Consider the following 10,320-nt stretch of genomic DNA (forward strand, 5'->3'; position numbering starts at 1 on the left):
GAATGGTAAAAAATTTTTAAAACAACAAAAAAAGAAAGGACAAAAAGCAAATCAACTTCAAGGCAGTACATTTAGTTGTTTCCTTTCCACACAGACCATGTCACTATTTTTGCCAAAGCCTGCAGTACTATCACACTGCAGCAGGTTAAGTGGTAAGAGAATCTTCCTGAGCCTGAGAATGACAATGTTAGTATGCGCTGATTCTCACTGTCCTTATTTTGGAATTCTCAAAAAAGTACAGAATTTAATTACTCCATTTTTTCCTTCTTTCCAGGTTTGGTACATGGACAGTTATACTAACAATAAAATTGTCCGTGAGTACAAATCAATTGCAGACTTTGTCAGCGGGGCCGAATCAAGGACATACAACCTCCCTTTCAAATGGGCAGGAACTAACCATGTTGTCTACAATGGCTCACTCTATTTTAACAAGTATCAGAGTAACATCATCATCAAATACAGCTTTGATACGGGGAGAGTGCTTGCCCAAAGAAGCCTGGAGTATGCTGGTTTTCACAACGTTTACCCTTACACATGGGGTGGGTTCTCTGACATCGACCTAATGGCTGATGAAATCGGGCTGTGGGCTGTGTATGCAACTAACCAGAATGCAGGCAATATTGTCATCAGCCAACTTAACAAAGATACCTTGGAGGTAATGAAGAGCTGGAGCACTGGCTATCCCAAGAGAAGTGCGGGGGAATCCTTCATGATCTGTGGGACACTGTATGTCACCAACTCCCACTTAACTGGAGCCAAGGTGTATTATTCCTATTCCACCAAAACCTCCACATATGAGTACACAGACATTCCCTTTCATAACCAATACTTTCACATATCCATGCTTGACTACAATGCAAGAGATAGAGCTCTTTACGCCTGGAACAATGGTCACCAGGTCCTATTCAATGTCACCCTTTTCCACATCATTAAGACTGAGGATGACACATAAGCAAATGTAATTTGTGTTCATTGATCTAAACTGTGTCATCTGTGATAAACTCTATAGGACCCCTTCTGGTTTTTTTTAATAATAACTTTCATCATTTCTCCAAAGTATTTTTTGTTATAAAGTTGGTGTTTCAAAAAACATCTGAGCCTGTATAAACTAACCTGTTGGAAACATCTTAACTCCTAAATTTACAAGGCCTATCATGTTCTTGTCATGAAAAGCACTAAAATGAGGTTAAATGGCTAAAGTCATAGTTTTACAAAAGATTAATGATCTGCCTTATATTAGAGTCAGAGATTAATGGTGGCTTAAATGCATGAATTTTTTTTTTTTTTAACTCATTTTTTTACTGTCTTTTGCTCCACATCAGAAAATATTTTGGTAGGAAGTAGGAAAAAAAAAAGCACTTTCCCCCCATTTATTTCTAAAAAAGATTTAAGGATCTTATTTATATGAGAAAATATTATTAATCATTTTGCTGTTATACAGTTCTCTGATGCGGTGCTGTACAGTCATTTTTAAATCTCTTGCTAACATTTTATTGGCAATAGGTATTTCTACCATTGTAACCACCATTGTGCAACTGTATCTCTTCACTTCTGTGAAAGTAAGTAATATTTTTTATAAAATACACTGAAGTTTAATCTCAGTAATCATTATGGGTCACTTTTCAAGAGTGGTCAAAAAGGAAGTATCTTCTCAGCTTACCCCTTTGCATAAGCATTATAAACTAAAAAGAAAATCAAACCAGATTCCTTACATAGAGTCTTTATTTTACCCCAAGTTTACTGGACCACTGACATGGAATCCTAAAATTGATTCAGTAAGGATGAGTTATTCTGATCGCTCCAGTGAAAGCAACCCATATAGTTGCTTGCAAAGATGCAGTTGAGTCACAACTGACTTGAGTTGACTCTACTCATTTATTACACATTTAAATTCTGTTCTTTATAATTAAATACATTAATGTTTTAACTTAAATTTTACACACAACTGGCAATAATGTAATTTCTTGTGTCAGGACTCTAAAAGTACAGGAAGCACATGTGAAAACTCTTAAAAATAAAATCTCTGTAATGTCATCTAGACTTATAAATTCTGGAGAGCTATTGGCAAGATTTGTGCAAAAGAAAATTGTGGGAAAACTTGGGAGTTGTCTGTGTGGTTTATTGTATAAATAACCAATTTAGAAAACAAGATGGGACGGCAACCCCCTGTTACCCTGATTCATTGTGTGCAGAAATACTGTAACCAAAAAATAAAGCTTTAATAATATTTTATGTTAATAACACCAAAAACATATAATCAATATATATAAAACATGTCACTGAGTTTGGAGGTACTTTCCACATACTTACCTAAGGCAGTTTTATGGAAACTAGTGTGGGTTGGTTTTACAATTTAAAAAGCATATTCTATAACAAATAATATATAACTTAAACTGTTGTGAATGTTTAGTTTCACACATACATAATATCATCATTTCCTTTGTAAAGTAAGGATATAATAAATCAGATAAGGCACTGTATAAAGAAATAATACTTAAGAGTAATTCACTTCAAATGTCACAAGTAAAACATCATTCTCAAATATCTCACTGTCAAAACTATAGTATGAAAAACTCAATCTCAAAATTGTTAAAATTTAACAAAGATTTCTTTTTTTGCCTACAAAAAGTTAGCATGATTTAATGACCACTCTGGGTTCTTCTGCAATGCTGTCTTCTCTTTTAAACATTTATATATGTTCCCCTCTGCTTTTGAAAGTTAGAAAATTTATGGGACTCACCTGTCATTGTACACACACCACAAAAATAATCAGCCAATACTTTGTACATCAAGAGTTTGTATGAAGAAAGAAAGTCAATTTCAGAAATGAATGAGTTTTTAGTAGATGGCCTCTAGCAGATATCTGGGTCTTCATTACTTGTTTTTTAAAAAAATAATGTAACATGATATCACGTAAATTCAAAACCTCAATGATCACAGCTTTTTTGTGAGATGTACGGCTTGTAAAGCACTTTATTGTTTTCTATGTAAGGGTTCATCACCACATCCAGGTTATAGTGTATGTGCTGCTAGAGCAGGCACAGATTTTATTATTGTCACTAGAAGTGGGGTTGACATGGGTTTAAAAATGTAATTTGCATTAAACACTTAGTTTAAAAGCATTTTTCTTAATAAATTATTATCAGTTTGTGCCTGAAATAAATAAGAACTTACTCTAATCACTGTTTTTTTTTAATCTCCAACAAATAAAATAAGTTTTATGAGGGAAATAATGACTATTTTAAAATCATACATGTAATCCAATCCATAAAGAAATCCAAGCTCAGAAAATTTTAATTCTAAGTGAACTGTGTAATTGGAATTTTCTGAATTAACCAGATCATTAACAAACTTCCATGTCATTTAAATAATAATATGATCATGGTCTGATTGTGTTTGTGTGACATTTGTATTTGTGGCACTTGAATCATAATATTTATTACTTGCACCTGCATTTACATCTATGCGTTCAGAAAATGACAGTGTGTTAGTGCATTACCAATATGTAGAGATAAAAGAGAAAATAATGACAAGTGCCTATATGCCACATTTCGTATAGTGATAAGGTTGTGATAAGATTCACCATGAACTCAGAATCTCTGGTTCCTATCACCATACTCATAGAGTCATTTCATCGTTATAATCTATAGTATTCTCTGATGAAATCTTATCTTCATAAAATTGATTCTTAGTCCTAACAAGAAAATGGCGTTTATATCTGAAAATTACTACCAAACTTAAAATTACAACTTTTTCAAACAGAATTATTTTGAAAGTATAAATATAAAATTGTACGTATGTTCATCAACAAATGAAACCAGTTATTTTTCTACTAAGGTAAATTATATATACATATAATTATACATATTATAATCTACAATATGTATAATTATACATATTATATATATATATATATATATATATATATATATATATATACACATATAATAATCCCTCAGCTTTATTCTCCTTAAAAAGATTTTTTAAAAACCCTATCTGAGCACTCAGGATTACCAAATTGTTTCTTTCTACAAATCCTAAATTTGAATGCAACTGATAGCAAAATTCAAAGTATTCCTTCGAGTTAGAGCAAATATGAAAAATTATTGACATTACAGAGTTTCTAAAAGCCAAGCCTTCTAGAAATATGGATATTTTTGAAAAAGAATAAAAAATGGCATCTTGCTGACTTGACAAGGTAGGTATGATTATATCCTTTACTAAACGTACAATTTGAGTTCCTATAACGATATAAAAGAATGTGAATTTATAGACAAAGCATACTTTGCCTCTCCATCATCACATGATTAGCGGACCATGAGAAAAGCTACTAAAAGTGGTCTACCTAGCACAATAGGCAGGAAGCATTAATTAAAATTTAGATGCTATAGGATGATACAAAGCCTTAATCTCTGACTGCTCATAGCTAGAAACAGTCACTTCTAGAAAGGCTCAGAGGCACTAAATATCATTCAGTTCAGTAGGCTGTATCCATAACGAAATCAAGATCATGGAATGATTTCTGTTTCTAAAATTAAGTAAGCTCAGCGTAAATCTCTTAGCTGATAGTTTGTCATAATCAGTGACTCTTCATAAAAGGTCTTGAGCTTAATAAAATGTGTTCTTTTGAATTGTTGAACTCCAACTAGAAAAAACACTGTGAAAACATTAGCTGATGGAAGAAAAACCAACTTCACCAAATTCTTTTAGTTATTTTTCTATCAAATAATGAATTCAATTGATGGCAATATCTTGAATAAAGAAAAATGTTTACTCTACTATTTAACCAGTCAGAAAGAAATCCTCCCCAAACTGACTTTACTAGGCTGATTTTTCTGAGTCATACCTTAATATTATGTGATATAGTTTATCCCTCTTCATCAGGGTTAGAGGAACTTTAATCGTGTTTGGAGTCTGCCTTGTCTCCAAAGCGTCAAACTAATTGGCAGAAAACATATCCTCTTTGAAGCTCAGTCCATTGATTGCCAAATAAGTTTTACAAGTATAAATTATTATTAAGCATGACTTGAAAATAACATAAAAAAGGACATAAAGTTGTACCTTGTCAAGAGTACATAGTACTTTTCATAACTATAACCATCTTAAAACATTATTCATAGTTAGAGATATGAAGCAAAATGGTGAATACGAAAGAGATCTCAGGAATAGAGCTGCAAGAAATCTGCTGGTAAACCATACACACATACGCAGTTCAGTACAAAGTTACAACCCTACCAAAGCTATAGTCTTCCCAGAAGAGACTGCACACATTTTTTAAAAAATAATTAAAATATTGCCATAAGATATCATTCTTATCACAGTTCAGACTTGGAAATATTGCATATCATTCAGACATTATCAGAAAGTAAATACTATATGACAAAAGTCTTGAAAATGGAGCAAAAAATGAGCTGATGAAAAGAAGCATTAGCCATTTTAAAGGTCTTCATGGGCTTACATTCTAGTAAGAACAAGCAGCAACAAAAATATTAATGAAAAATAAGTTTTGATTATACTAACTGCTATAAAGGAAGTAATTCTATCTCATAAAGAGTGACTGGGTGTTTACTAGGGGCAGGGTGGGATAGGAGATCTTTGGGTGGGATAGTCAAGGTAAACTCAGTCAAGGAATGAAATGTCACCATCTGATCCACACAAAAAATTTTACCTCTTCCTTTCCATTACTAGAAATCCATGGATCAAATATTTATTAATATTTCTCTATTCAGAAGTTTGTTTTGTTCATTTTTTGTTTTTTTAACTTGGGAGTTCAAGGATACACTTCTGATGATGACTGAACTCCCTGAAAATATATGCTAAATTTAGTGTGTGCTTGTACATTATTTTATGTAGGGGACTTACAGCATTCATCACATTCTCAAAGAAAGCCATGACCCAAAAGATCACCACTATGTCAATGAAATTTTAATCCCAAATTTATTAAGCATCTTTATGACAAGCACTGAATGTCTGTCATCTGTCTTACAATCCTCAAGAATTTAGCTTGTTTCAGAGAGGAAAGAAATTAACATCCTAGTATTACCCGTAATTTTTTTCTTCAGAAGAACGCAAGATTAAGTTGTTCCCTATTAAAAACAAAACAAAACAAAACCTCTAAAGGGACTTTTTTTGTATTTGGACCAAATCCAATTATTTTTTTGTGATCCAGCTTTAGAGCACATTCTTGCCACATTTAGTGGCCAAGAGTCTCTATTATGAGGCCTGTCCTACATCTACTGGAGTCTGGAGAACATTTTCTTATAGTTCTAACGCAGCCTTTTAGCAGCACCATTAGAATCTGACTGGAATTGAGGAGATGTAGTGTGCTCCATCAAATTTAACTGCAAACTCCTCTTCTGAAATTAGCTACCGCAGCAACGCATAAACAGCAAAAGAAAAGATTGTAACACTTGCCTTGGTTTAGAAGCTATTGTGGTTGATATGCATGTAATCAACAGCTACAGAAAATAAAAATAATTTTAATTTAAAAAAATAACTCTAGTCATGCTTATACAGATAAAATCATGCTGAGTAGATAACTGAGGCTGCTTCCATCAGTGATATTTTGTTTGATTTCTTTTTGTTCCCCAAGGTACTTAAGAAGACATTCATTAACTTCCACTCTGATATGAACCAAAAATAATAAAAATAAATATCTGCAATGTCTTTATTAAACTCCATTAGAAACTATTCTTGGAAGATGTAGTACACATTGAAAAAGAAGTTGAACATGTCTTTGTATAGGTAATGAGTTCCTATACTCAAATGACATTCTTGCCCTTCAGGTAAAGTGTGGCCCAGAAAAGTGGTTAAAATGTATAATTAATTTATTATTAGCTTTTTTTTTGCCATTCTTCCTTAGAAAATGTACACTAAACAAATATAAAGAACCCTTTCCATTTCACTGTTTTCCATTTTCCAAGGCTATTTCATTTCTATTCTTTCATGTAAGGCCTTACAACACCCTTATGGAATAGGGAGGGCAAAACATATCATTCTGATTTCACAAATGAGTAAACAGAACATTTATGTTTCCATGTTTATATTTCTCCATAGATAGTTCACAGGCACCTCACACTCAGTATGTTTCAAACCAAAATCCTTATCTTCCCTTCACCTGCCCCCCAATCTATTTTTCCTTCCTACCCCAGTTAACAAAAATACCATCCCATCCACAACCTTGTTTTCTACCACACCTTTGGCTCTTTAAACACACCTGTCCCTTCTATTATCAGATTACTATGATAAATAAATAAATCTAATCATATCTAAAATCTAAATCAATGCTATTCCAGATATTTGTTCTCAACCATTATCTTCCAATTTGTTTGGTTCACTCACTGTTTCCTGCTCTATTCAATCAATCCTCTAATCTTCATCTCCATGCCCAGAGAAACAGATGCCCTCTTTGGAAACACCTCTTCTGTTTACTGACCTCTGATTCCTCTCCTATATAATCAGCTTTACTTTTTGCTTTGGCCAAGGGCCACTTCCATCAGCTATGGCTTTATAGAATACTTCCTGATCAAGCAAGCTCCCCACTTTCCAAGTCAGATTAAATGGTGGGTTTTATACCTTTCCTCATAATTCACATTTAAGACTGACCTCTTACTCTCTAAATTTGTATTTATCATTCAAAATTCACTTAAAATACCACCTTATTTCTGAAGCTTAGAAAACATCATTCTCTCAAAGTACTGATCTTATATTATCAAAATTATTACATCACATTTTAATTATTTGTTTCTTCCAAGTTAGTGTGGACTCCTCAAGCATAGGGACAATGAGTTATATTCCTTATATTTCCTGGTACAGTGTCTGATACAGAATAATCTCACAGTAAACATTAATAACCAAAGAAGTATAAGACTGAATGACAAGGTGACCACCTTCCCATATCTAAAAACATTAAAAACATTGTTCCATTCTGAGAACGTCTTAAGAAATTAACTTTTCCAAATGTATTGTATTGAAAATAAATTTCCATTTCTTACTAAGGTCAGATTCTAAATATAAGAAGCATAAAGACAAAACGGAGCTTAATTTACTCTTTGGTTAAACTGATCTCTCCAAATAAATTTTATTTCAAAAGTAAATTTTATTTCTATAGCTACCATAGTCATTTGCAGTCTCACCTTAAAACTTATTTTTTTAAAAGGAAAAAGCATTTAAATTTTCACCCACTCAGTTTCTGGTTCCCTATTTTGCCTTTTTTTCTCCTGTAAGGAAAGACATCTCTTAGAAATATATGTCTTGGCAGAACAAACAGGGTTTTATCAAAGAGGCATGTGCTACCAGGTCAGGAAAAAGTGAAAGAGTCATCATTCTCCTCTCACGTGTTACCCCTTCTTCCTTATTCTGTGTTTTCAGAGGGTGCACGAACAAGAAATCTGATGTTCATTAATCTGTCAATGGTTCTAAGTAAATGCACCTTCTAAGTAACATTAGTGAAGATCAGTTCTTCCTACAGTGCAAGAAACTCTTCCAGAAGGCAGAATATTTGTTCTAAAATTAGATCTAACTGCATGTCTTTGAGCAAGTTTGTTGGTTTCTGTAAATGAAAGCACTGGGCTCTCAGTAGTTTTCAAAAGCTGCCCTTTAGAGCTTGAGGTTTCCATAGGGATCCCTCAGAGTCTACCACAAGGGATAGAGGAACTTAACTGAGGTGGGACAATGAACTACAAACTCCCCACCACCTCACCACCTCCAATAAAAGCAAACTCATTTTATCTGTTTTTAAAAATGCTTCTATTTTAAGCTTTTATTGCCAGAAAACATTTTTGTTGTTTTTTTAAAAAGTATAAAAGCCACTTACCTAGATGGTCCCCAAGGTTTCTTTCAACTCTAACCTTCTCCTAATCTGTTATTCTAAAAGATCAATAAAGGCTGTACATGAACTGGGGCTTGGATGCTTGTAGATCTCAGACTCAAAGGGAAAACACCAAGAGGAAAGGAGAGATAAAAGTGAAAGTTTACTAATTCAGTTTCCAAAAGTTTCCAAGTAGTTTCTACAGAGTCACCTATGTTATGTTAAAACTAAGACAAACATTTCATATTGTTCTCTATTACTTGACTAAAACTTTGTTCCTAACTAGGAATGTCTGCTCCCCCAATAAATCAGTTCAAAATCCATGGTTCTTTTTTTCTTTGCACTCCTTTTAAGAACTCATCCTCTCACATGGCTTCAACTACTACTTAATGACTTCCAAATCTGTGTCATGTCTCCAAGTTCAGAATTTTTATCTATCTAAGTGGTACCTATAATGAAAATGCTCCATCAATATAAAGGTGGCATTTCCATAAATGAACTTCATCTTTCTTACACAAGTGTCCCTCGGGAATAAAGTCTAATCTCCTTAACACAATACACACAACCCTCCATCATCCTCAACAAATAAATACTTCGATTTCACTCCTCACCATTTTTCCCCTGCTATTCCTTCTCACTATAGCACTATCTGTAGTATCTTTCTTATCTGGTTAATTCTTGCCCATGTTTCAAAGATGAGCTTAGATTGTGCTTCTTCAAGGAAGCTTTCCTAACTATTCCCTCAGCTGTGCTATTTGCTCCCTTTTTGTTTTGTCATATTACCTGGTAACTGCCTCAATCACAGCACTTTTACTACAAGTGAGCATCTGTTTACTTGTCTGCCTCCCATCCTGGACTATGAGTCTCCTGGGATCATTTATCAGCATAGTATTCCCTGGCAAACTGTAAGTTCTCTATGTTGCTGACCTGACCAGCCAAATCATTGTATTTCTTCAATAATATCACTAATATCTTCTAGACATATTGAACTTTTCCATCACCCTGATTTCCTATGTCCAAACTCTCACTAAAATACAAAAAATATGTTGTTTTTTCTTTCAAAGGATTTTTCTTCCATCTTAATGACTCACCCCAATGTCACAGGTAAATAATACAAGGTCTTACCATCTTCTACTTGCAAAATGCCAAATGTTGCTGGCAGATATCTCTGTCTCCAATCTCTCCTCACAAAATCTAACCTGCATTCTTCCATCAGTTTCACCTCAATAAAGCATTATGGCACTTCCTGTTCATTAGGAAATCATAGCTTTCTGTTTCCCATTAAATCAATTTCAGGCTGCTCTGACTAAATCCACCTGTCATTTACAAATGTGCTTTCCATTATTACCCAATATACTTCCTCTGGCCCAGTCATAAAGTCTACATGCATAATATAAGCCTTCTTTCCTCTAAGTTTATATCCACATTCTGAATGTTTTCACTCCTCTCTTGTTATCAGAATCTTTGCTAATGCCTCTTGGCCAAATGTAAAGCTCACTTAGTCCAAATAA

General features: G+C 33.6%; 1 protein-coding gene across 2 annotated transcripts in view; it reads left to right on the forward strand.

Annotated features, from left to right (window-relative positions):
* Window positions 1–952, forward strand: part of OLFM3 (olfactomedin 3) — a 53,760-nt gene extending 52,808 nt beyond the window's left edge. For both annotated transcript variants that reach the window (XM_061186256.1, XM_061186257.1), the window contains one exon: window positions 275–952. In XM_061186256.1, the coding sequence (XP_061042239.1) occupies window positions 275–952 (678 nt within the window). The remainder of the gene's footprint in view (window positions 1–274) is intronic.
* The last annotated feature ends 9,368 nt before the right edge of the window (window positions 953–10,320 follow it).

This window comes from Eubalaena glacialis, chromosome 3 (assembly GCF_028564815.1).
Source record: "Eubalaena glacialis isolate mEubGla1 chromosome 3, mEubGla1.1.hap2.+ XY, whole genome shotgun sequence".
NCBI classification, from domain to species: domain Eukaryota; kingdom Metazoa; phylum Chordata; class Mammalia; order Artiodactyla; family Balaenidae; genus Eubalaena; species Eubalaena glacialis.